General features: G+C 44.6%; 2 protein-coding genes across 2 annotated transcripts; both read left to right on the top strand.

Moving 5' to 3' along the window:
- Positions 1-373: 373 nt before the first annotated feature.
- On the top strand, positions 374-3,193 carry LOC110622267 (phenylalanine ammonia-lyase). Its single transcript, XM_021766727.2, has 2 exons — positions 374-1,015; positions 1,315-3,193. The coding sequence occupies exons 1-2, from the start codon at positions 393-395 to the stop codon at positions 3,062-3,064; spliced, it is 2,373 nt and encodes a 790-aa protein (XP_021622419.2). The 5' UTR covers positions 374-392; the 3' UTR covers positions 3,065-3,193.
- Positions 3,194-4,742: 1,549 nt separating this feature from the next.
- On the top strand, positions 4,743-5,342 carry LOC110623198. The gene has a single exon (XM_021768127.1). The coding sequence runs from the start codon at positions 4,743-4,745 to the stop codon at positions 5,340-5,342; it is 600 nt and encodes a 199-aa protein (XP_021623819.1).
- Positions 5,343-27,963: the final 22,621 nt, after the last annotated feature.

The raw sequence follows: 27,963 nt of genomic DNA, 5'->3' as shown, positions 1-27,963 counted from the left end.
CATAAATTATAAATTAAACTATTTAAGCTAAACGAATTTAATAATATTCAATTAAAATTTAGATAAATACGTACAATTTAAAATAAATTAAAGATAAATATTAAAATTAATAATTGAACTGAAATAATTTTAATTAATTTCTTCTGGTATCTTACCATAGTAATCACCATTAGGTGATATGCTGGAATACCTTACCTATCCAATGGATAAGAATTTCTCCACCAACCACAACCTCCCCATGCATGCACCACAGCCGCCAACCCCTTTTTTTCACCATAAATTTTGACTCCATTCAATTTCAGATTTTTTATTAAAAGAGAAAAACTAAGTATTTTAATGATTATATTAAATAATTTTTCATTTTACTCTTCCCCTCTAATCACCTTAATATTATGCAATCTCAACCCTTCGACTTTCCCACATCAAGGGCCACTATTATATTTCAACCAACCTACCATACACAAACGACTAATTCCAAAATCTCCTTCTATTTAAACCCCATTTTCCTCCTCAACAAATCCCTATCCAACCCAATATTTCCTGTTGCATTCTCATCTCCTCTCCTTCAACTTCAACTTCATTTGGTTGTTTTGCTATCTGGGTATCTCTTAAACATGGCAACAGTCTCTCAGAATGGCCACCAGAATGGTTCTTTGGACATTCTGTGCACCATTCGTGACCCATTGAGTTGGGGTGTGGCGGCTGAGTCAATGAGTGGTAACCATTTAGATGAAGTGAAAAAAATGGTGGCTGAGTATAGGAAACCTTTGGTTAAGTTAGGTGGAGAGACCTTGACAGTTGCACAGGTGGCAGCTATTGCCAGCGGCGGGGGCCGTGATTCTTGTGTGAAGGTGGAGCTTGCAGAGTCTGCTAGAGCTGGTGTTAAAGCGAGCAGTGACTGGATTATGGATAGTATGAATAAAGGAACTGATAGCAATGGAGTCACCACAGGATTTGGTGCTACTTCTCATAGAAGAACCAAAGAAGGTGGTGCTCTACAGAGGGAGCTCATCAGGTAAACTTTGCTTCGATCTATATATTCAAATTACTCCAACCAAGAAAATGTTCTATAGTACTTTTGGTCATTTGATGGTAGGTGACTCAGTCGAGTTAACTAATTAAATTTTTTAAATATTTTTTTTACACATATGCATGTTTAACATAGTCATGTGCTGCCTACCACTTGTTGAAAGGATGGTATTTGTCTTCCAAAAACAATATATTTATTTATTTAATTGCTTAATTAATAGATTAGTTAAAAAAATATTTAATTAATTTATAATTAATTAGTTACATGGTACTTCATTTTTGCAGATTCTTGAATGCTGGGATTTTTGGCAAAGGAACAGAATCATGTCACACATTATCTCACTCTGCAACAAGAGCAGCTATGCTAGTGAGAATCAATACTCTCCTCCAAGGCTACTCAGGCATTAGATTTGAAATCTTGGAAGCTATCACCAAGTTTCTCAACCACAATATTACTCCATGCTTGCCACTCCGAGGCACAATCACTGCTTCTGGTGATTTAGTCCCATTGTCCTACATTGCCGGATTACTCACCGGCCGGCCTAATTCCAAGGCTGTTGGCCCCAACGGAGAATCCATAGATGCCCAGCAAGCATTTAGCGCTGCTGGTATTGATTCTGGCTTCTTTGAGTTGCAGCCAAAAGAAGGCCTTGCTTTGGTTAATGGCACTGCAGTTGGTTCTGGCTTGGCTTCTATGGTTCTTTTTGAGGCAAATGTTCTTGCTGTTTTATCAGAAGTTTTATCAGCAATTTTTGCAGAAGTTATGAATGGAAAACCTGAATTTACTGATCACTTGACTCATAAATTGAAGCACCATCCCGGCCAAATAGAGGCTGCAGCTATAATGGAACACATATTAGATGGGAGTTCCTATATTAAAGCAGCTAAGAAGTTGCATGAAATGGATCCTTTGCAGAAACCAAAGCCTGATCGATATGCTTTGAGAACTTCACCACAATGGTTAGGTCCACAGATTGAAGTTATCAGATTCTCAACCAAAGCTATTGAAAGAGAGATTAATTCAGTGAATGATAACCCTTTGATTGATGTTTCAAGGAACAAGGCCTTGCATGGTGGAAATTTCCAGGGCACCCCAATTGGAGTCTCAATGGATAATGCACGTTTGGCTATTGCATCAATAGGGAAGCTCATGTTTGCTCAGTTCAGTGAGCTTGTAAATGATTTCTACAACAATGGGTTGCCATCAAATCTCACAGCTAGTAGGGATCCAAGCTTGGATTATGGCTTCAAAGGTGCTGAAATAGCCATGGCTTCTTACTGTTCTGAGCTTCAATATCTTGCAAATCCAGTCACTAGCCATGTACAAAGTGCAGAGCAGCACAACCAAGATGTGAACTCATTGGGGCTAATCTCTGCAAGAAAGACAGAAGAAGCTATTGATATCTTGAAGCTCATGTCTACAACTTTCTTAGTAGCACTTTGCCAAGCTATTGACTTGAGGAATTTAGAGGAGAATTTGAAGCACACAGTGAAGAACACCGTAAGCCAAGTAGCCAAAAGGGTCTTAACTACAAATGCTAATGGAGAACTTCACCCATCAAGGTTTTGCGAGAAGGACTTGCTCAAAGTTGTGGATCACGAGCAAGTGTTTGCCTATATTGATGATCCCTGCAGTGCTACGTATCCACTGATGCAAAAACTAAGGCAAGTGCTTGTGGATCATGCCTTAGCAAACGGTGAGAATGAGAAGAATCCTAGTAGTTCAATCTTCCAAAAGATCGAAGCTTTCGAGGAAGAATTGAAAGCCCTTTTGCCTAAAGAAGTTGAAAATGCAAGAGAAGCATATGAAAGTGGGAATCCAGCAATTGCCAACAAGATCAAGGAATGTAGATCTTACCCTTTGTACAAGTTTGTGAGGGAGGAGGTGGGCACTGGGTTGCTCACCGGCGAGAAACTCCGATCACCCGGAGAGGAGTTTGATAAGGTGTTCACTGCTATGTGCCAAGGAAAGATCATTGATCCAATGTTGGATTGTCTCAAGGAATGGAATGGTGCCCCTCTTCCAATCTGTTAAGCTTTGTAACTTTTTATTTTGATTTGTTTTCTAACCCCTTGTATACTTATAGTTTCATGGGCAATTATAGTATCATGTAAAATTCTGCAATACATATCTTTCAATATTCAATAATAATCTTTTCATCAACTTTGTTGTGATGTTATTAATGTGGTATACTCGATATAAGAGTCTGAAATCATAAACTCTAAGCTTGAGAAAAAAATTTTGTTATAAAATCGTTATGGGATTTTAAATGTCTAACACTAAATCAAAACAAATAAAATTATTCAATACAACTTAATTAACTATTGATTATAGAACACTATCATTAGAAATTATAATAAAACAAAAAAAAAGATGAAAGGAAATCTATGATAGGTAGAGGTAATTTTAACAAGTAGTTTATAAAATATGAAATTTTAAGAATATATTGAAATCACATAAATTAAGAAAAATTATAATGAAATAAATACTGATGATCGCCGGGTTTTTGACACTCGGGCTGAGGCCGGATCCTAGAAATAGAAACAGACTCAAAACCCAGTAGATCTCACTGAGCAGCCTGACCCATCATCGCACTATCCAGCCCAAGGCTAAAGTAGGTCGGACTGACCCCAAGCTTAGATCCATCAGAAGAGAGCTCAGCTCGGTGACGTGACAAGAGGTAGGAGAGCAGACCTAGCTACCTCACAGCCCTATCAGCATACGTGCTAGAGGGGAATTAAATGGTCGTCTAACAAAAATGGGTATGCTGGTACATCCGTACGTACGAGTCTATTTGACAGGGACAAGTGGCACTGTAGCAGGGTGGCGGTTATGCGTCACTAGATGACAAAGAAAAAGGAATAAAGGGGGGAATACGTGATCTCTCTAGCCCAAGCTTACACATACACTGTAAACCCTATTCTCTCTAGATCTCAGAACATCAATTGGCGCCATTTGTAGGAACGAAGGAGATCTTTCCGTTATCGAAATTTCCATTTCTATAACACCCACTGAGATTCACATGGCAAACCACAATAAAAACCATAATAGCAACACCCCAAATGATCTGAACTCTGCTCAAAAAGGTCAGCAGTTTTCTTTTTCCAATCCTACAACCCCATCTAACCAACTACCTATACTGTTCAATCCCTCGCTAAGCTCGGCAGGGAATCAACCTAGGACAACTTTATCTGACCAAAAGCTACAAACCAAGACTTTTCAGCTCCAGAACACTGCCCACTGGCTGGGGCAGATGCTACAATAGAGAGGCCTCAATACCCCGTTGAGCATATCCCCAGTAGTTGAAGGCTTTAACGCTGCTGAACCCTAATCCACCTTCAACTATCAAATCCCCCAATAGAGTAGCCAGAGAACAGGAGAGAGAAGTGGAGGGGCTGCCAGGGAAGATGAGCCGGTAGTCAGAGCCAGAGGCCGAAGAGTGAGAGAGCTCATTGAAAACGATGAAGCAGACAGCTATTCTGCTAGGCCAACAGGGAGGATTAAAAGCGAAGAGTGGGAGGGGGGATACCGCCTGGAGAAAAGGTCAAGGCAAGAGGAGACAGATGTACACTGGAAGTTGTGAAGAATGAAGGAACAACTCCTGGCTGAATTAGGGGCAAAAGAAAATAGCCAGGCCTTCCTACCCACATCCTCACCTTTTTCAAGGTGGGTCTAGCAGGAGACCATCCCAAAGAAGTTTATGATGCCACCGATGGCGGTCTATGACGGTGCTGGAAACCCCCTAGAGTACATCCTGAACTATAAGACGTTCATGGAGTTTCAGACTCTCTCAGATGCCCTAATGTGTAAAGTTTTCCCCACCACCCTCACAGGATCAGCTAGGACATGGTTCAATAGCCTGAAAGCAGGGAGCTTTAGGAGCTTTATGGACCTAGCCAACATATTCATCAGCCGGTTCATTGCAGGGATCTTGGCTGAGAAGAAGACCAGCTACATGGAGACGGTCCGACAGAGGAAGAATGAATCTTTGAGAGAGTACGTGGCCCGTTTCAACTCAAAGGCCCTGCAAATCCCTGAGCTGGATGAGGCAAGGGCGGTGGAAGTTATGCAGAAGGAGACTACATCCCCTGAGTTTTTTGGGTCGCTGTGTAGGAAGCCACCCACCACCCTGGCGGAGTTGATGAAGAGAGTAGAGAAATACATAAGGCAAGATGACGCCTTAACTACTAGTAGGTTCGCCAGGGAGGCTGGAGACAGGGGAAAAGCTATGGAGGAGAGAAGGCCTAAGAGGCAGGAGAGGAGGCAGAATAGGGGGCCTGAGATGAACATGCAGCCTTGGGATAGGAGATAACAGAGGGCATATTAGCCCCGGATCCCCTAGGCAATCACTCCCCTGAACGCATCTAGAGGTGAAGTGCTCATGGCAGTACAAGACAAAGACTTTATCCAATGACTTAAAACCATGAGAGCTGAGGCCAACCGAAAGGATCTAGATAAATGCAGCCAATACCACCGGACTCACGGTCATGATACTAACAGCTACTACCAACTAATTAACAAAATAGAAAGGTTGATCAAGAGGGTTCATCTCCGAAGTTTTGTGAAAAAACCAGAAGGAGAGAGGCCTCAGCATAATGCAGTGGCGGAAAGATCCCGTAGACAGGGAGCAAGGCCAGTGAATGACGGCTCCAGTGGAACCATCAACATGATCATAGGAGGGACTGGAGGTCGAATGAGCAGGAGAGGGAAGAAGAGAAGCCAGAATGGAGAGGGGAGCAGCAACGAAGTCCTACAGATAGTATAGTACTCCCTAGTGACCATTTCCTTTTCTCCTGAAGATGCTCATGGGATCCAGATGCCCCACGACGACGCCTTAGTCATTGATGTCATCATTCATGACTTCAGGGTCCGTAAGATCCTGGTAGACAATGAAAGTAAAGTGAACCTGCTGCACTACAGAGTCTTTCAGCAAATGAACATACCAGAGGAGCAGCTGGTGAGGGATCAGGCTCCGGTCAAGGGGATAGGCGGAACCCTGATGGCAGTAGAAGGGAAGGTGAAGGTGGCCCTGACATTGTGAGAACCACCCCTGTCTCGCACTCACTACGTAATTTTTCTGGTGGTGAAGCTCCACCTAAGCTATAAGGCAATTTTGGGAAGGTCGGTGCTGTATGATTTTGAAGCAGTAACCAGCATCAGGTACCTAACCATGAAGTTTCCAACTGAGGAAAGAGTGGGGGTAGCCCGGGGACAGCAGGAATAAATCCGGGCAGTGTATCTGGCCATGGTAGCATAGTCAAGCACAACAGTTGAGGAGGTGAATCCGGAGGTCCGGGATGAAAAGGAGGCTAGGACAGAGCCTGTTGACGAGCTGGAGACATTCCCATTATCCAAAGAAGAAGCTGACAAAATCTTCAACCTCAACGCGAGCCTTGAAAGAGACCAGAAAGCGGCAGCAATGGCCCTTATAAGAGGACATGCCTCAAGCTTCACCTGGAAGTCTTCTGACATGCCGGGAATAGACCCCAAGGTGATGACCCACAAGCTCAATGTCCTCCCCGGAGCAAAGCTAATAAAACAGAAGAAGATGGTGTTCGGAAAGGAGAAACAACAAGCTACTCGAGAATAAGTTCAAAAGTTAGAGGAGGCAGCGTTCATTAGGGAAATAATGTATCCACAGTGGTTAGCAAATCTTATGTTAGTTAAAAAAGCCAATAACAAGTATCGAATGTGTATAGACTTTACCAACCTGAACCAGGCCTGCCCCAAATATTGTTATCCCTTTTCTGACATTAATAAAATGGTCGATTCTACGATCGATTTTGACTACATGTCGTCCCTTGATGTTATGTCTGGTTATCACCAAATTCCTATGGCCAGGTCGGATGAAGAGAAGACCTCGTTCATAACCAAAGATGGGACCTACTGCTACAAGGCCATGCCTTTTGGGCTGAAAAACACAGGAGCGACATATCAAAGACTAATGAATAAAATCTTCAAGGGCCAGATAGGGAGAAATGTAGAGGTGTATGTCGATGACATGGTAGTGAAAAGCCAGACCTTCCAGCAGCATTTGGCCGACCTGAAAGAAGTATTTGAGGTGCTAGAATAGTACAAAATGAGGCTGAACCCGATGAAGTGCACTTTCTTTATCAGAGGGGGAAAGTTCATGGGCTACATGGTTAGCGAGAAGGGCATTGAGCCAAACCCACAAAAGGTGAAAGCCATATTGAAGATGCTAGAGCCGACCTGCGTGAGGGATGTGCAGAAGCTCACAGGAAGGGTGGTAGCACTCAACCGATTCATGTCAAAATCTGTAGAAAGGTGCCTGCCATTTTTCAAAAAACTGAGGAAAGTCCTAAACTTCAAATGGATAGAGGATTGCCAAGAGGCGTTCAAAAACCTCAAGCAATACCTCAGTTCATCGCATGTGCTCAGCAGCCCACTAGTCAGGGAAGAACTCTTGATATATCTAGCAGCCTCATAACAAGCCATAAGTGCTGTGTTGGTAAGAGAAGAAGGAGGAGAGCATAAGCTAATTTTTTATGTCAGCAAGGTGCTCAAAGATGCCGAGATCAGGTACATGAACATAGAAAAGCTGGCGTTTGCCTTATTGTTGGCAGTGAGGAAATTCGGAGTATACCTTGAAAGCCACCAAGGAGTTGTGATGACAGATCAACCCCTGAAGAAAATCCTACACAGACCTGAAACCTCAGGACAGGTGTTGGCTTGGTCCGTTGAAATCAGCCCGTACTGCCTTTAGTACCGACCTCGAACAACCATCAAAGCCTAGGCCCTCGCTAACTTTATAGCCGAGTGCTCCTTCAATACAGAATAGTAAGAACAGAGCAAGGGGTTGCCAAGCCCAGTCAAAGGAAGGGATAAAGACCAGCCACCATGAGAGTTCAACTGGAATCTATTTGTGGATGGGGCATCTAGGGCTGGGGGCAGTGGAGCTAGAATTCTTTTGAAAGGCTAATAGAGCATATTTTAGTCTATATTATCATGATCTTATTGATGTTTATTTATACATTTTCTACCTAATTTTGTGGTTTTAATCATGTTTTGCAGGTATTAGGTGTAAAGAGACAATCCGGAGAAAATGCTCTTAAAAATGCCAAAAAGTGCCAAAAACAGAAAAGTCACCTTCGGAAGCACCTTCGAAAGCCGAAAGTGGCCTCCAGATCCGAAACTCCACCACCTTCGGAAGCCAAAAGTCGCCTCCAGATCCGAAACTCCACCACCTTCGGAAGCACCTTCGAAAGCTGAAAGTCTCCCCCAGATCCGAAACTCGGCCACCTTCGGCCGCCGAACCTTCATTCCAAAGCCGAAAGTCCCACTTCCGGAAGCAATTTTAGGCAGCCGAAAGTCCCTCTCAACACTCCCTTTCCTTATTCAAGAAGCCATATCCCAAGTTGCCATATTTGAAGATCCAAACAAGGGAAGTATTTTGAAATCCAAATCTTCAAGATTCACATTCAAATATTGGATTTCAAGATCCAGCTTATTAAGGAAGCCAAATCCAAAGATCACATATTTCCCACTTCATGCCATGCACATTCAAATTTCAAAAGGAGGCTCCACCTTCCTTATTAGTGCATGGGCAACCTCTTGGACTCCTTGGGCAACACCTTGAAGACCTTGGGCAGCAATTAAAAGACCAAAAAGCCCCCACTTGCAATCTCATGCATGCCCCACGTTTTTGCCTTCACATGCACAAAGAAGGAACATATGGGACCAAGGGTACTTTGGACAGCTTCTAAAAGACTCATGGACTGCCAAGGAACCCTAGGCAGCCTCCCAAGACATATTTAAAGGCTTCAAGAAGACAGGAAAGGCAGATTTTCATCCACACAACTCCTCCAAGGTTCGGCCAAGGCTCTCCAAGGCTTCTCCCCCTTGGTTCATCATCTTCTTGCTTTCTTTTCTTTTATTTTCTGTTTTGGTTCAGCCATGAGTGGCTGAAACCCTTATTCTAGTTGAAGTTTGGTTGAAACTAAAGTTGTTTAAAGGGTTGTGAGATCTGAACATAAAGTGTTTGCTTTTGGTTTGTTCAATATTCATGCAATTGTGTGCTTAAATCTAAGATTGCTTTGTTGTTTTGATGAATTGGCCACTTGATTCTTAATTGCAAAGTTAATTGATTGTTAGTTGGGATATTTGTTAGTCCGTAATTGCTGAAAATATTTTGACCTAAGAACACTTGGTGTAAAAACTAAGGAATTGTATGATCTAGCAACATCTCATGCGTTTGAGTAGCTAGGGTTGGATCTCTCTCTTTCTTCATGCAATTGACAATCGTTTTGATGCCTAAGGCCCAAGGACGTTCCTTGGCAAGTTGTTAATTAGTAATTGATTAGAGGACGTTCCCTAATTGATTTAATCATAAGGAGAGATATGGTGGTGAGAAGTGTTTTCCATTCCCATAACTAATCTATTGAACCAATCAAGAAAATATAAGTTTCAATGATCAACCCAAACAACCAAGGTGGATCCATATCTTCAACTAGACTTTTCTCATATTGATTTCCTCTTTTATTTTAATTACTTGTTGTTTTAATTGCTTTCAATAGTTGTTAGTCAAATCATCTCAAAACCCCCCTTTTTACTTTTATTGCACTTTACTTTCATTCACCTTTCAATTACTTGCTTTCAATTGTGTTTTCACTTAGTTCTCTTGGTCTTGATTGAGAAAAATAAATAGGTAATCAATTATCTATGGATTCGATCCTTCACCACTATCTGTAGTTGTAAAATTGTTGATAACCAAGAAGGTTATTTTTGACCGGCTTCAACAACCGCGAGTCAAAGGCCTAGAGGGATTCAAAGTCTACTATGCCCTATGCCTAGAGTTTACAGCTTCCAATAACATGGCAGAATACGAAGCCCTCATAAATGGGATGTTGATAGTGTCGAAAGTAGGGGCAATCGACCTCAAAATAAACAACGACCCCCAACTAGTAATCAATCAAATAATGGGGGGCATACCAAGTAAGGGAACCCATTATGCAGAAATACCTAGCCAAGGTACGAGCTGTGGAAGCTGAGCTCGGCGAGCAGGGGATTGTTGTATAGTATCAGAGGATACCTAGGGAGGAAAACGAAGAAGTAGACCTGCTTAGTCAGTTATTCGAGGAAGAATTGGAATAGCTCCCAGATGAGGTGTACATACAGCACCTCGGTGTCCCCACCTTCGAGAAACCCACCACTGTGATGCAAATTGAAGAAGGGTAGAATTGGATGACCCCATACCTGGAGTATCTGGAGACTAGGAAGCTGCCTAAGGATAAAACAAAAGCAAGGAGAATTGCAGCCCGAGCTGCCAATTATCAGGCAGTAAGGGGTACCCTATACCGAAGGGGGAAGTCTAGCCCGTGGCTCAGATGTGTGGGTTCTGAAGAAGCGGCTAGGATAATCGAGGAAATACACTAGAGAGTCTGTGGAGTGCATGAAAGAGCTAGCACGTTAGCAAACAAAATTTTCAGGCAAGGGTACTACTGGCCCATGGTTAAAAAAGAAGCAGAAGAGTTCGTCAGAATATGTGATGTCTGCTAGAGATTTGCTAATGCCATCAACAGCCCGGCCACGCCACAGTCTAACATATTTAGCCCTTGGCCATTCTCACAATGGGGAATAGACACTTTGGGCCATTTTCTTAAAACCACAGGGTAGAAAAGGTTCGTGATAGTAGCAGTGGAGTATTTTTCCAAATGGCCTGAAGTAGAGACTGTCCCCACTTTACAGCACGCAAGATGATAGACTTCATCTAGGACAACATCATTTGCAGATCGATTTGGGATACTGAGGATACTCATATCAGACAATGGCAAGCAGTTCAATTGCAAATCCTTCAAGGATTTCATGAGGAACATGGGCATCTGGCATAAGTTCTCCTCAGTAGCTCATCCTCAAACAAATGGCCAGACGGAAGTCACAAACTGAGCCATCCTTCAGGAACTGAAGAAGTGACTGGATGAATAAAAAAAGAAGAACTGGGCGGCCGAGCTCAACAACATCCTATGGGCGTTTAGGACTACCCCTCGAACGCCAACAAAGGAACACAATTCGCATTAGCATTCGGCATCGAGGCAGTAGTCCCTATAGAACTACAGATTCCTTCTCATCATGTTCAATTTAGCAGTGAAGACACCAACGAGGAGAAGCTGAAAAGCAACTTGGATGCCCTAGAGAAAATCAGAGAGGAAGCCCAAGTATGCATCGCTGCTTATCAACAAAAGGCAGCCCGCTACTACAACCAGAAGGTTAGGGAAATGAGCTTAAAAGTTGGAGACTTGGCCCTGAGAAGATTAGAAGCGACAGGGAAAAGAGCAGCAGTGGAAAAATTGGCACCAACTTGGGAGGGCCTCTTCAGGATAACCAGAGTTGTCAAGCCTGGGGTTTACATCGAAGACCTGCAAGGGAACCCGGAGCCCCATGCGTGGAATATCCAGTACTTGAAGAGGTATTTTCTTTAAAGAATGTGCAATGTAAAACTTTGTACTTTGAAAATATGAATGAATGAGAAATGTTGCCTCTATTCTCTCTATATCTTGAGTGTCCCCAAAATAGGTATAGAAGCCCTCAGTGAGGTAGGTGACTGATCTCGAAAAATGACCGCCGGCACCACGAAACCGGCTGAGAGGAAGAAGCCCTCAGTGAGATAGGTGACTAGTCTCGAAAAATGACAGCTAGCACCACAAAACCGGCTAAGAGGAAGAAGCTCTTAGTGAGGTAGGTGACTGGTCTCAAAAAATAACAGCTAGCACTATAAAACCGGCTGAGAGGAAGAAGCCCTTAGTGAGGTAGGTGACTGGTCTCGAAAAAGGACCGCCGGCGCTACAAAACTGGCTGAAAGGACAATGATCAACAAAAGAAAAATAAAGGCCTTGAGCCCCCTTCAAATGAAAACTAAAGATGAATAAGCAAACAGTCAAACCGAAACATGGCCCTTATAAGGCTTAGCAAGTAAGCAGGGAATTGAGCCCGATCTCACAAAAGAGCTCGAGGCATCCAAGTGCAGGAAGCAAAGTTCCGAGCTCTCGAGCTTGCAATACAGACAGGTTCACAGGCGATGAACCAAGCTCACTGTCCAAACAAACTCGCAGCCTATAAACATTTGGCAGAATAAGCTAAGTATGAGAAATAATAATAAGAGGCCGAGCTCGGCATTTGGGTGGGCCCACAGGCTATGAATTCGCAAAAGTAACCGAAACGCAAAAAACAACTAAGCTTGTAGCTCACAAGCTCACGAACCTAACAAGCGCGAAAATGATCTTGGAATAAAAGTAAAAAAGTAAATAAGCTCTCAGATCGGAAGAGCTTGTAGCCTTTAAATCGTAGGAGGAAACATGCCAAAAATGACAAGTATAAAGCATCCGAGCTTGCAATCCGGACGGGTCCAAGGGACCACACGAGAAAGCTTATGTATGAAAATGATCAATCCCCCCAAGTGTAAATGAGTTCGTCAAATAAATGCGTGAAAATAAACTAAGTATAATATGTCCGAGCTTGTGACACTAAAAAGGTTGCAGAGAAATGACCCAAGTACCCCCTGTAAGAGTGAAACGAGTTCATAAGACAAACACAGAAACAAACTAAGTATTATATATCTGAACTCGTAGTGCTGGAAAGGTTACAGAGAAATGACATAAGTACCCTCGTAAAAATGGGAGAAATTTACAAGTTGAATATATAGCAAAATTCTGAACTCACAGCCCGGATTTGCCCACTTGACAAAGTCACGTGGAGGATAGTTTAGTCCGTTAATTAAGTGAGTTAAACAAGTTAAGATTGAGCATACAACTTAAGGCCCTTCATGTTAACATAAGTTAGAAGAAACTCGCAAGTTTGAAAGCGAAGATAAGTTAAGTAATTACAACATGAATTAAATTGAGTCCTAAAGGACTGAGTAGCTCGGTAAAAACAGAGAAAGCAATGCATTCAGAAAAAAATCTAAGTATAAAAGCAGCATACATCGAGAAAGAATACCCTTATTATTAAACATCCACCGGTCGTCATACATCAAAGTTTTAAGTCAAGCAAAAAATAAAGTACAGTAAATAAATCAACACAAAGGTAAAATACACAAAAGGTAATATCTTTATTTATTTATTTACAGATACAGCAGGATAAGAAGAGGTTGAACTAACAAGTCCATTCAGAGGCTTATCTACAGTATCCTCCCTGTAATACCCGGCTAGACTCCGGTATCGGGATTCCTACCGTCTGGTGGAATCTCGGGTGTCGGAGACTTCTAGAAGGGTAAAACCATGTTTTTACCAAATTTTTTATTGCATTATATGTATTTAAGCAAGAAAGAAAATGAGTTTTTGTATGAAAATAACCTTGGAGGAAGACCCAGGTTCGGCCGCCGAACATGCATGCACTTCGGGAGTGCTTTAGGCCCCCGAAGGCATATGTGAGGGGAGTCCAGGTTCGGCCGCTGAACCTTATGTTCGGCCGCCGAACTTGCATGCATTGCGGAGGCACGTTCGGCCCCCAAATGTGGCCTGGCCAGCCACCTATAAAGGGGTCCCTTAGCCGAAAACGGGCGAGCTTTTCTCCCCATTTTCGGCCAAGGTGAGCTCTCCGCCGTCCCTCACCGATCTTGAGTTTTTTCCTTCAAATATTTCATGATTTTCATGATTTTTCACTTTGTTTTGAAGATTTTTGAGCATTTAAGCAAGTTTTGAGGCTTGGAAGACTCAGGAGTTCTTTTCCTTGGTTCTCCAAGTTTAGGTCGTCTCTCTCTCGATCTTCAAGAGGTAAGAGCCGATCTTGAGCTTATAGTATGTTCTAAACAAGTTTTAAGTTGGTTCATGGGGTAGAAATGCATGTTTAGGTTAGTTGAGCTTTGTTAGGTTTTATCTGATTATATGGACAATGTGTTTTGGGTATGCATGTTTGATGTGTTGTAGTTGGGGTTTAGGATAGTTTGAGACCCCTAGGTGTTGATGTATGTGTGTATGCATGCTTTAAGAGAGTTGGATGCTTGATTGGAAGGTTGGGAGGAAAGTGTGCATGGAAGAGCTGGGTTTCTGCCCTTTGGGAGAAACCAGGTTCGGCAGCCGAAAGGATTTTTGGCCGCCGAACCTGTCTGTGAGGCAAGCCTTTCGGCTGCCGAAGCTTGCCCCCGAAAATGGACTTTCGTCTCTGGAGGGCACTTTCGGCCGCCGAAGGTGCCGCCGAACCTGCATGACTTTCGGCTCTGGAGGGACTTTCGGCCGCCGAACCTGCCGCCGAAAGTGCCCTGTTCAGCCCTCCTTTGCATGTTTTCTATGGATGTTTTGAGGTGTTTTAGGGGGTGTTTGGGGAGTATTTTAGAGTCATACTCATGTTTGTTAGGTCTGTAATACCCGGCTAGACTCCAATATCGGAATTCCTACTGTCCGGTGGAATCTCGGATGTCGGAGACCTTTAGAAGGGTAAAACCATGTTTTCATGAAATGTTTTAATGTTTTTGATGATTTTAAGTAAAGGAGAAATGAGTTTTTGAATAAAAACAACCTTGGAGGAAAGCTCAGGTTCGGCCGCCGAAACTCAAAGTTCGGCCGCCGAACATGCATGCATTTCGGGTGAGCCTTAGGCCCCCGAAGGCATAAGTGAGGGGAGCCCAGGTTCGGCCGCTGAACCTCAAGTTCGGCCGCCGAATATGGCATGCATGCGGAGGCACATTCGGCCCCCGAACGTGGCCTGGACAACCACTATAAAAGGGTCCCTTAGCCGAAAACGGGCGAGCTTTTCCCCCATTTTCGGCCAAGGTGAGCTCTCCGCCGTCCCTCACCGATATTTGATGTTTTTCCTCTAGATCTTTCAAGTTTCTGATTTGTTTTAACTTTGTTTTGAAGATTTGAGCTTTTGAGCAAAGTTTTGGAGCTTTGAGGTTCAAGAACTCAAATGTAATACCCGGCTAAAATCCGGCATCGGGACTCCTGCCTTCCGGCGGAATCTAGGGTGTTGGATCTCTCTAGAAGGGGTAAAATGTGTTTTCTAAAATGTTTTCACATGATTTCATGGTTTTAAATGAAAATGAATTGAGTTTTGAAGAGAAAAGACCAAGGAGGCGTTTACCAGGTTCGGCCGCCGAAAGTGAAGTTCGGCCGCCGAACATGGAAAGACTTCGGGAGCGCCTTTGGCCTCCGAAAGTCTTGTTTAAACGAGCCAAGGTTCGGCCGCCGAAAGTCAAGTTCGGCCGCCGAACATGCATGAGTTTAGGGGGCACGTTAGGCTGCCGAAGGTCTTCGACCAGGCCACCTATAAAGGGCCCTCAGACCGAAAATGGGAGAGTTTTCTCCCCATTCTCGTGCTCAGGTGTGTTCATGTCCTCCTTAAGTCGTTTTCATGCTTTTTCTTCAATCCTTCTCGTTTTTATGAGTTTTATGTGGATTTTGAAGAGTTTGTAAGCTTGGATCAAGGATTTGGAGCTTGGAGACCCCGGAGCTAGTTTCCTCCACATCTCCAAGGTTCGGGTCACACCAACCCTCGATCTCCAAGAGGTTAGTGTAGATCCTTGCTTTTCCTTATGTTTTAATGAGTTTTAAGTAAGTTTTATAGAGTTTGATGTTTGAGTTTGGGTAGAAATGCATGTTTAAGGTTTATGAGGGTTTTATACCCAATGTATGTTATGTGATGTTTGTGTTGAGGAGTTTATGTTAGTTTATGCTCCTTTATGCTTGTGGGAGTGAGTATGCATGATTGGGAGAGAGTATGTGAGGATTTGGGTATATTTGAGTTTGGTTTTTGGCTTGGCAGAATCGGACCTGTCGTCCAGAGGGGACCAGGTTCGGCCGCCGAAAGGAGTTTCGGCCTCCGAACCTGCATGGGAGGCAGTCTTTAGGCTGCCGAACGTGCCCCCGAAGGAGGGACTTTCGTTTCTGTCCAGGGGTTTCGGCCGCCGAACCTGCCGCCGAACTTACCCGAGTTTCGTCTCTGGAAGGGACTTTCGGCCGCCGAAGGTGCCGCCGAAAGTGCCCTGTCCAGCCGTTTCTTGGGTGTTTTCCATGCATGTTTAAGTGATGTTTAGAGGGGTTTTTGGGGAGTTGTTTATGAGTTGTTTAGCGTATGTTTGGCACCTCATTCGAGTCCACCTGTGTAGGATCGGACCCGAGGGACCGAGGAGGCCAGTAGTGCTAGCAGTTGCAGAGTCAGTCAGCGTCTGCCAGGAGGTGAGTAGAACTAAACTTAATCTTTTATGCACAAAATCTAATGCCTAAAGCATGTTCATGCATCATGATTATATGTAGTAGGTTGATTGCACTAGTTCACGAATATGTTGCATTGCATTATTTCATGTTGATGTTGAGGTAGGGTGGACCGAGGCGACTTCAATAGCCCATATCTGTCACGAGTCTTGTCTTAGTCCTTTGAGAGTCGGACAAGTACATGTAGGAAAGTCCATATGAGCTCTCTGTGGACCAGACACCATGTCATGTATGTTACAGACCTTTGTGAGCTCCTATGGGGGAGCCGGGCACCGACAGAGGGATTTTTGATGTCATGTCCATCCTCTGAGAGGAAAGATGCATGCAAAAAGTCAGACTCTCAGAAACCAGGGTCCGTGGGGAATAAATCTTGCATAAGCCCGAGACGGACAAGATTATGTGATTTCTCTGTGTTATGACGCATTTCATGAAAGCATGAATAAGAAAAGAAAGAATAAGTTAAATGAATAATAATATACCTAAAAATGGAGGAATTAAAGCAAATGTTTTTAGTTTAAAATGAACTGTTTTCTCTGTTTCTACTCACTGGGCTTTTTAGCTCACCCCTTTCCCCTAACCCCAGTGTTGCAGGTTTAAGTCAGAGTCCAGAGGCTGCAGGGTAAAGTCAAGGTTAAGATATACATGTTGTAATAGCTTAGATTGTGTTAATGTTTAGTAGTTTTAGAAGTGGACATGTAATATAAGCTGATGTAATGTAATTTGAGATGATGTATGTAACTGATAGTAGAGTTTATGTTTATGAATTAGAGTGTGCTTGGCCCTATAGACTGGTTAGTCCCTGTTAATGCATGGTTATGTTTATGTTTTTATGTTGAGTTGAGAACCAGGCTTGTTGTATGTAATGTTGACCCAGCTAGAGCATTTGATGAGGGCTCTAGCATGGAAAAGTTTATGTTCACAGTTATGTTGTAGCATACGGATCAAGCTTGGTGTATGTTCAGTTTTACAGGTTTTATGTTAAGGTTTTTGATCATGTGTGGGATTTGACCAGGTGATAGTATGTATGTTTGGCTTGCTACGGGTCCCGGCGGCCTTAAGCCGATCTGGATCCTAGCGCCGAACAGTTTGGAGCCGTTACGGCAGGGTATCGGTTTCCGGGCTGTTACAGTTGGTATCAAAGCTTAGGGCCTCAAGAGTACGATGTGTTGAGCGATGTGCTCAGGGATTTGAGATATCTCACATCGGAAAGAGGTTGGTTTAGATGTCATAGAAGGGCAAGCACAATAAGAAAGATTCAGAGTAAGATCATGTCCACTAGGATAGGATGTTGAGTCCTGTCTTGATTGATGAAGTGAAATGCCATGATTTTATGCATGTGCATTAATGTTATGTATGTATGATATGTATGTGGGTTCATGTGTTTTCATATGAACCGTATGATGCTAATGATTGATTGCATGCTTGTGTGTTGTTCTTCAGAGGAGCCAGAATGCGAGGTGCTCGTCGATCTGTGGAATCGACTGGAGTTCCATCTGAGAGGGAAGGTATGGACACCTTTCCCCCTACCCTGCCGAGAGCGCAGTCGTGGGGAGTCAGTAGATGGAGGACATCAAGGGACCCTGGAAGGTCTTTTGATGCAAGCAGAGAAGGAATGGCTCCAAGAAGGATTGGCTCCAAGAAGGATGTCAGCTAGTATGAGAGAAGTAGAGTTGGATGTTCAGAGAAGGGATGTCAGTATGGGAGTCAGAGTACCTGAAGAAGGTATGGGAGATTCTCAGGAGGATGCTCAGACTCAGGATTCCAGGATCTCAGGTTCAGGAGGGATTGATCCCTCCACTCTGAGTACAGCTGCCACGAGAGGTAAGAAATGGAAGAGAGGTCTCAGGAAGTCGCAGAAGAAGTTTTGGCAGAATTTGAAGGCTAGTTGGGTTTTGGTGGTTCGAGCTCTGGCTCCGGCAGTTCGAGATGCTTGAGGTGCGGAAGGCCGCACAAGGGAGTCTGTCGGTTTGGGACGACAGCTTGTTTTAGGTGTGGACAGGAAGGACACATAGCACGTGAGTGTCCTACTGTGCCCCGGTTAGCACAGTCTCAGCCAGTAGCTTCAGCCATGGTTCAGGTTAGTAGTCGAGGCAGAGGAAGAGGGTCAGCCTTTTCTTCTGAAGGTTCCCGTGGAGAAGGTCCGTCAGCTTCAGCTCGGATCTTCACCCAAGCTCAGCAAGAGGCAGACACATCGAACATGGTGGTGTCAGGTATGCTCACTTTTGAATGTTCTGATGTGTATGTTTTGTGAACTCTGGTGGTTCTCTTTCTTTAGTTGCTCTAGGAGCCGTCGAGAGGTTGAGTTGATAGCTTCTGGGCTAGAGTGTTCTTTTTGGGTCAGTGGACTCGAGTGTGATCCATCTGTGGCAGAGTCAGTCTGCCGGTCCAGTTCTATGACAGTTGAGGGTAGATGCCTTCCACCCAACATTGAGGTCCTGGACTTGACTGTCTGGACGTCAGTTTAGGGTTGGACTGGTTTTTCTACTCGTGGTGCTATCTTGGCCTGCAAAGACAAGGTAGTCTGGTTCAGAGGGCAGGATGGGTCAAAGGTTTTCTTCTGAGGGAACACAGTAGGGATGCCTAGAGGTTTGATGTCAGCCTGTAAGGTTCGTAGGGTGCGTAGGAGGGGTTGTCAGAGGGTTCTAGCTCTTGTTTGAGAGTTCAGCAGTCAGGTCGGGGATCCAGCCTCAGTGCCAGTTGTTAGAGGGAGTTCTTAGATGTCTTCCCAAGCGAGTTGTCAGGTTTACCATCTGTCAGGGAGTTAGAGTTTGGTATAGGAGTGGTGTCTGGACGCAGAACCATTTCTACCCTTCCCTATAGGATGGCACCTGCATAGAGAGAGGTAGCAGTAGAGTAGAGGCGAGACTTGGTAGACAAGGGGTTTTGTCCGACCTAGTACCTCACTCTGGATCGCTCCAGTATGATTGTGGGAAACGAAGGATGAATCCTTGAGACTTTGTAACGACTGTAAGCGGTTAAACGAGGTCACTACCAAGGGCAGGTATTCCCATGTAGGATGGATGATCTATTGGGACAGTTAGTAGAAGCTGATTGTTTTCCAAGATAGATCTGAAATCTGGGTACTACCTGTGAGAGTTAGAGTTAGTTTTGGGTTAGCAGGGAGAAGAAGCCAGTTAGTGAAGATGAGAAGAGAAGAGAGGAGTAAGGATCAGAGTAGCACAGTGAAAGCGTGTTGAGTTTCAGGAGAAGGTTGGGTATTGCTAAGGTGTTTCTTTTGGGAAAGGTGTGCCCAGAAGACCCAGGAGTTCTTACTCCAGCAGTGCCTGTGTCTCTCTTTTAGGAGAGAGGTTTTTAGGTTTTGCTTGCTTAATTGCTTGCTTGTTTATGTATGATTGATACTATGTTTCAGATGCCTGTTTGTTGTTTTAACATTCGGGGACGAATGTTTTTGTAAGGGGGGTAGAATGTAATACCCGGCTAAAATCCGGCATCGGGACTCCTGCCTTCCGGTGGAATCTAGGGTGTTGGATCTCTCTAGAAGGGGTAAAATGTGTTTTCTAAAATGTTTTCACATGATTTCATGGTTTTAAATGAAAATGAATTGAGTTTTGAAGAGAAAAGACCAAGGAGGCGTTTACCAGGTTCGGCCGCCGAAAGTGAAGTTCGGCCGCCGAACATGGAAAGACTTCGGGAGCGCCTTTGGCCTCCGAAAGTCTTGTTTAAACGAGCCAAGGTTCGGCCGCCGAAAGTCAAGTTCGGCCGCCGAACATGCATGAGTTTAGGGGGCACGTTAGGCTGCCGAAGGTCTTCGACCAGGCCACCTATAAAGGGCCCTCAGACCGAAAATGGGAGAGTTTTCTCCCCATTCTCGTGCTCAGGTGTGTTCATGTCCTCCTTAAGTCGTTTTCATGCTTTTTCTTCAATCCTTCTCGTTTTTATGAGTTTTATGTGGATTTTGAAGAGTTTGTAAGCTTGGATCAAGGATTTGGAGCTTGGAGACCCCGGAGCTAGTTTCCTCCACATCTCCAAGGTTCGGGTCACACCAACCCTCGATCTCCAAGAGGTTAGTGTAGATCCTTGCTTTTCCTTATGTTTTAATGAGTTTTAAGTAAGTTTTATAGAGTTTGATGTTTGAGTTTGGGTAGAAATGCATGTTTAAGGTTTATGAGGGTTTTATACCCAATGTATGTTATGTGATGTTTGTGTTGAGGAGTTTATGTTAGTTTATGCTCCTTTATGCTTGTGGGAGTGAGTATGCATGATTGGGAGAGAGTATGTGAGGATTTGGGTATATTTGAGTTTGGTTTTTGGCTTGGCAGAATCGGACCTGTCGTCCAGAGGGGACCAGGTTCGGCCGCCGAAAGGAGTTTCGGCCGCCGAACCTGCATGGGAGGCAGTCTTTAGGCTGCCGAACGTGCCCCCGAAGGAGGGACTTTCGTTTCTGTCCAGGGGTTTCGGCCGCCGAACCTGCCGCCGAACTTACCCGAGTTTCGTCTCTGGAAGGGACTTTCGGCCGCCGAAGGTGCCGCCGAAAGTGCCCTGTCCAGCCGTTTCTTGGGTGTTTTCCATGCATGTTTAAGTGATGTTTAGAGGGGTTTTTGGGGAGTTGTTTATGAGTTGTTTAGCGTATGTTTGGCACCTCATTCGAGTCCACCTGTGTAGGATCGGACCCGAGGGACCGAGGAGGCCAGTAGTGCTAGCAGTTGCAGAGTCAGTCAGCGTCTGCCAGGAGGTGAGTAGAACTAAACTTAATCTTTTATGCACAAAATCTAATGCCTAAAGCATGTTCATGCATCATGATTATATGTAGTAGGTTGATTGCGCTAGTTCACGAATATGTTGCATTGCATTATTTCATGTTGATGTTGAGGTAGGGTGGACCGAGGCGACTTCAATAGCCCATATCTGTCACGAGTCTTGTCTTAGTCCTTTGAGAGTCGGACAAGTACATGTAGGAAAGTCCATATGAGCTCTCTGTGGACCAGACACCATGTCATGTATGTTACAGACCTTTGTGAGCTCCTATGGGGGAGCCGGGCACCGACAGAGGGATTTTTGATGTCATGTCCATCCTCTGAGAGGAAAGATGCATGCAAAAAGTCAGACTCTCAGAAACCAGGGTCCGTGGGGAATAAATCTTGCATAAGCCCCGAGACGGACAAGATTATGTGATTTCTCTGTGTTATGACGCATTTCATGAAAGCATGAATAAGAAAAGAAAGAATAAGTTAAATGAATAATAATATACCTAAAAATGGAGGAATTAAAGCAAATGTTTTTAGTTTAAAATGAACTGTTTTCTCTGTTTCTACTCACTGGGCTTTTTAGCTCACCCCTTTCCCCTAACCCCAGTGTTGCAGGTTTAAGTCAGAGTCCAGAGGCTGCAGGGTAAAGTCAAGGTTAAGATATACATGTTGTAATAGCTTAGATTGTGTTAATGTTTAGTAGTTTTAGAAGTGGACATGTAATATAAGCTGATGTAATGTAATTTGAGATGATGTATGTAACTGATAGTAGAGTTTATGTTTATGAATTAGAGTGTGCTTGGCCCTATAGACTGGTTAGTCCCTGTTAATGCATGGTTATGTTTATGTTTTTATGTTGAGTTGAGAACCAGGCTTGTTGTATGTAATGTTGACCCAGCTAGAGCATTTGATGAGGGCTCTAGCATGGAAAAGTTTATGTTCACAGTTATGTTGTAGCATACGGATCAAGCTTGGTGTATGTTCAGTTTTACAGGTTTTATGTTAAGGTTTTTGATCATGTGTGGGATTTGACCAGGTGATAGTATGTATGTTTGGCTTGCTACGGGTCCCGGCGGCCTTAAGCCGATCTGGATCCTAGCGCCGAACAGTTTGGAGCCGTTACGGCAGGGTATCGGTTTCCGGGCTGTTACATCAAATCTCTCCCAACTCCAAGTTTGGTCGCCTCTACTCTCGATCTTCAAGAGGTAAGAGTCGATCTCTAGCTTATATTATGTTTTAAGTAAGTTTTATGAAGTTCATGGGGTAGAAAATGCATGAGTAAGCTTATGTTGAGTTTATGAGTTTTTGATGAGTTTTTGAGCAATGTGGCTTGTAATGTGTGTTTGATGTGTTGTAGTTGGGGTTTAAGGTAGTTTGAGACCCCTAGGAGCTTGTATGCATGTTTTGGTTGAGCTAAATGCATGATGGTTTGAGTTTGGAGGCATTTGTGCATGTTTAAACCAAGTTTCTGCCCTTGGGAGAAACCAGGTTCGGCAGCCGAAGGGACTTTCGGCCGCCGAACCCTCTTGTGGAGGCAGCCTTCGGCTGCCGAAGCTTGCCCCCGAAAGGAGACTTTCGTCTCTGTCTGGGAGTTTCGGCCGCCGAAAGTGCCGCCGAACCTGCCTAACTTTCGGCTCTGGAGGGACTTTCGGCTGCCGTACCTGCCGCCGAAAGTGCCCTGTCTAGCCTTCCTTTGCATGTTCTTGCATGAATGTTTTGAGATGTTTTAGGGGGTTTTTGGGGGATATTTTTAGAGTTATGTTCTAGTTGTTTGGTCCCTCATTTGAGTCCACCTGTGTAGGTTCGGACCCGAGGAACCGAGGACCCCAGCAGTGAGTTCAGCTGCTCCAGTGTCTAGTCAGAGCTACCCAGAGGTGAGTGGAATAACTCTTATACTTTTAAATAAATAAATCAGTTTTAGCATGATTCACGCATCATGAATGCCATGAGATATAATAGGGTGCTTGCATTAGAACTCACGAATATGTTGCATTGCATAATATGTTGATGATGCAGATGAATGTTGAATGATCCTTTAGTCCTCATATGGGATGATATGATGATGATACGGTACGGAAGACCAGTGAGGCCCATTCTACGCCCCTGGCATAGTTGGAATGTTATGATATGCTATGTTATGATTATGTAAGAGAAAGACCAGTGAGGCTCATTCTCCGCCCCTGGCACAGTTGGAATATGTAGAGGACTATTGGTGACAAATTCATCCTTATTGTGATTAGCTGTGATGTGATGCATTTCATGTTATCATATGTTTCAAAGGTTTTATTATTCTACTCACTGGGCTATTGTAGCTCACCCCTTTCCCTTGACCCCCAGGCTTGCAGGTACAGGGTAGACCAGGAGGTCAGCAAGAGTAGTGAAGTCTTATGTATGTAACAGCTAGATTGTGGACTTGATGAAATTGTATAATGATGTATAGATATGTAATATATTGATATTGAGGTCTAGAAGTGTGCTTGACCATAGCATGTTGTTATCCCTTTTAATACATGATCTTAGATATTTGATAATGTTTATGTAAACCAACTCAACATATGTTATGCCACCCATTGGGGGCATTGAGGAGATCCCACTGAGGGGTCAAGTTTATGATTATGATAATGTTCAGTGCATGCACAGGTTGAGTTTGGTGTATGAATGAATGAATGAAAGAAAAGTTTTAATTTTTATGAATTTTGTTGATCATGTATGGGATTACACAGGTTCACAGGATGTATGTTAGGCTTGCTACGGGTCCCGGCGGCCTTAAGCCGACCTAGATCCTAGCGCCGGTAGCGGTCCGATTTCCGGGTCGTTACAGAATGGTATCAGAGCCCTAGGTTCATATGGTCGGACCTAGAGTGTCGGGCTCATAGATGTTATAGAAGGTCAAGCACAATAGGAAGATCATGTCCACTAGGATAGGATGTGGAGTCCTATCTTGCATGATAATGTGAAATGCCATGATTATATGCAGATGCATTAATGATATGCTATGATGTGTGATGCGGGTTCATGTGTGCCCACATGAACCATATGATGCTAGTGTTTATGTGATCTGTACTGTTTTTCAGAAAATAGGATGAGAGGAACTCGTCGATCAGCAAGATTGACTGGAGTACCACCTGAGGATGAGGGCACGAGCGCCCGTCCTCTAGCATTGCCTAGGGCAATGTCTAGTAGGTCTAGCAGAGAAAGAGCAGTAAGAGACCCTAAAAGGTCTTTGGATTTGGGAAGAAGCAGATCAGTCAGAGGAACAGTTCAGGGAGGAGCGTCAGAGGACATGGGGGATGATATGGGTGTAGAGCAGAGGAGGGATGGCAATTTGGGAGTTAGCATGTTAGAAGAAGGAATGGGAGAATCCCAAGGAGGCACTCAGGCCTCGGGATTTGTTCAGCCACCTTACTACCCACCCTTCTCACAAAACCCTGGGTATTCGATGGGAGGCACATCGGATTACCATAGCTTTAGCCCTTATCCCACACAGATGCCATACCCACCTTATTATCCACCATACCCATAGTATCCAATGTATCCACCCCCACCTTACTATCCAAATCCAGCAAACCCTACCTCAGAAAATGTTGCACCACCTCCACCACCTACAGAACCAGCAGCCCCAGTTACTCAACCTTCTAGACCTAGCTCAGCCAGTGGGAGCAAGGTCAAGATGACCGACTACATGAAGTTGGGTGCTCCCCAGTATGAAAAAGGGGATGACCCGTTTGTGTATCTTGAGAGGGTCAAGGTGATCACAGATGAGATTGGGGCTGATGATAGTAGAGCCATTCAGATGGCTGGGTTCACACTTAAGTGCAAGAAGGCACGAGAATGGTTCAAGAACTATGTGAACCCGAAAGTGGATAGCATGTCTTGGGAGGAGTTTGCAAACGAGTTTGCAGGATGGGCTTTCCCAGATAGTTCAAGGGAGCTGAAGATGATAGAGTTTGAGCAGTTGAGGCAGACTGATGAGATGGGTGTAGAGGAGTTCACAGACAGATTTTTAGAGTTGTTGCCATTTGCAGGGCAAAACCTTGACTCAGACCAGAAAAGGTCAAGGAGGTATATCATGAAACTCCACTCCAGATATTCCTCCTTGATCCAATCAGCAGATTGGGAGAGCTTCCATGCCATAGTGGATATGGCCCGGAAAATGGAGGCCAGTGCCATTGTTCAGGGGACGGTTAAACAGTCAGTGGCACAGACTTCGGGTTCTAAGACCCCAGGCTCTTCTTCTTTTAGTGCAGCAGCTTCAGGCAGTAAGAGGTGGAGCAGTACCACCAAGAAGTCGAAGAAGAACAAGTTTTGGAACAAGGTTAAGTCCAGTATGGGACTAGGGAGTGGCTCGAGCTCTGGTGCGGATAATGCAGTTTGTGCAAAGTGTAGTAGACCACACAGAGGAGTTTGCCGGGCTGGGACAGCAGCCTGCTTCAGATGCGGGCAGGAGGGACACATGGCTCGGGAGTGTCCTAGGGCAGCTTTTGGAGCACAGTCTCAGCAGACAGCTTCTGGTAGTGTGGCTCAGCCAGCAGCTCCAGCCATGACTCAGGCCAGTGGCAGAGGTAGAGGGAGAGGGGCAGCCTCTTCTTCAGCGGGTTTCAGAGGTGAATGTCCATCAGCTCCAGCATGGATCTTCACGATGACTCAGTAGGAGGCAGATGCATCTAACACCGTGGTGGCAGGTAACTTAGTCATTGGTTGTTCAGATGTGTATGCCTTGATGGACCCTGGTGCATCTCATTCTTTTATTGCTCCGAGAGCCGTTCAGAGGTTGGGGTTGATGATCTCTGGGTTAGAGTGTCCTCTCTGGGTCAGTGACCCAAGTGTGATCCATCAGTGGCAGAGTCAGTCTGCCAGTGTAGTCCTGTGTTTGTTGAGGGAAGATGCTTGTCCGCCGACCTTGTGGTTCTAGACTTGACAGATTTTGACGTCATTCTAGGGATGGACTGGTTATCTACCCATGGTGCTACCTTGGACTGCAGGGACAAGGTAGTCAGGTTCAGAGGTCAGGATGGATTAGAGGTTGTCTTCAGGGGAGACAGGAGGGGTACACCTAGAGGTATGATATTAGCTCTTCAGGCTCGTAGGTTGCTTAGGAAGGCATGTCAGGGGTATTTGGCTCATGTGAGAGAGCTTAGCAGTCAGGTTAGAGAGCCCGCCTCGGTGCCAGTGGTTAGAGAGTTTCTAGACGTCTTCCTAGACGAGCTGCCAGGTTTACCACCTGCTAGGGAGATAGAGTTCGAGATAGAACTGATGCCTGGAACCCGACCGATCTCTATCCCTCCCTACAGGATGGCTCCAGCTGAGTTGAAGGAATTGAAAGAACAGTTGCAAGAGTTGGTAGAAAAGGGCTTCATCCGACCGAGCACTTCACCTTGGGGTGCACCAGTTTTGTTCGTAAGAAAGAAGGATGGATCCCTTAGACTTTGTATCGACTACAGGCAGTTGAACAAAGTCACTACCAAGAATAAGTACCCGTTGCCTAGGATCGACGATCTATTTGACCAGCTAGCCGGAGCAGGTTGTTTCTCCAAAATAGATCTGAGATCAGGGTACCATCAACTAAGGATAAGGGAGGAGGATGTGCCGAAGACAGCCTTCAGGACCAGATATGGGCATTTTGAGTTCCTTGTAATGCCGTTCGGGTTAACCAACGCCCCTGCAGCATTCATGGATCTCATGAATAGAGTGTTTAGTCAATACCTGGATCACTTTGTTATTGTCTTCATAGATGATATCTTGGTGTATTCCAGGAATGCAGAGGAGCATGCCCATCATTTGCGGTTGGTTTTGCAGACCTTGAGGGAACATGGCTTGTATGCCAAGTTCTCTAAGTGTGAGTTCTGGCTGAGGAGCATTTCGTTCTTGGGGCATGTAGTGTCAGAGAATGTAATAGAGGTGGACCCCAAGAAGACAGAAACTGTGGCTAACTGGCCTAGACCCACTTCAGTGACGGAGATCAGGAGTTTCTTGGGTTTGGCAGGTTACTACAGGAGGTTCGTTCAGGACTTCTCGAAAATAGCAGCTCCTCTGACCAGACTAACCAGGAAGAATCAGAAGTTTCTGTGGACCGACCAGTGCGAAGAGAGTTTTGAAGAGCTTAAGAAGAGGTTGACTTCAGCACCAGTTTTAGCTCTGCCATCTAGTGATGAGGACTTTACAGTCTTTTGTGATGCGTCCCGTGTGGGACTGGGTTGTGTACTGATGCAGAATGAGAGGGTGATTGCTTATACTTCTAGGCAGCTGAAGAAGCATGAGTTGAATTACCCCACACATGACCTTAAGATGGCAGCAGTAATCTTTGCACTCAAGATGTGGAGGCACTACCTCTATGGGGTAAAATGTGAGATCTTTACAGATCATAAAAGCCTGCAGTATCCTGAGTCAAAGAGATTTGAACTTGAGACAAAGAAGGTGGGTAGAGCTGCTGAGTGACTATGATTGTAAGATTCAGTATCATCTGGGTAAGGCGAATGTCGTGGCAGACGCCCTAAGCCGGAAGTCACTAGGCAGTCTATCCCACATCACGGCAGAGAGGAGACCAGTGGTGAAGGAGTTTTACAAGCTCATTGATGAAGGTCTACAGTTGGAGTTGTCTGGTACAGGTGCTTTAGTGGCCCAAATGAGAGTAACACCTGTGTTTCTGGAGCAGGTGGCTCAGAAACAGCATGAGGACCCAGAGTTAGTGAAGATTGCCAGGACTGTTCAGTTAGGCAAAGACAGTGAGTTCAGATTAGACAACAAGGGGATCCTCCGCTATGGGAGTCGGTTGTGTGTACTATACGACATAGGGCTAAAAGGAGACATTATGAGGGAGGCTCATAATGCCAGATACAGCGTTCACCCCGGTGCCACCAAGATGTATCAAGATTTGAAGAAGGTTTATTGGTGGCCAGCGATGAAGAAAGAAGTGGCACAGTTTGTGTCAGCCTGCGAAGTGTGTCAGAGGGTGAAGCTGGAACATCAGAAGCCGGCTGGAATGCTTAACCCGCTACCTATTCCAGAGTGGAAATGGGAGAATATAGCTATGGACTTCGTAGTGGGGTTACCGGCAGCGTCCAACAGA

This window comes from Manihot esculenta, chromosome 9 (genome assembly GCF_001659605.2).
Source record: "Manihot esculenta cultivar AM560-2 chromosome 9, M.esculenta_v8, whole genome shotgun sequence".
NCBI classification, from domain to species: domain Eukaryota; kingdom Viridiplantae; phylum Streptophyta; class Magnoliopsida; order Malpighiales; family Euphorbiaceae; genus Manihot; species Manihot esculenta.
Note: the sequence above shows the minus strand (reverse complement) of the source record. Positions and strands in the feature narration are given on the sequence as shown.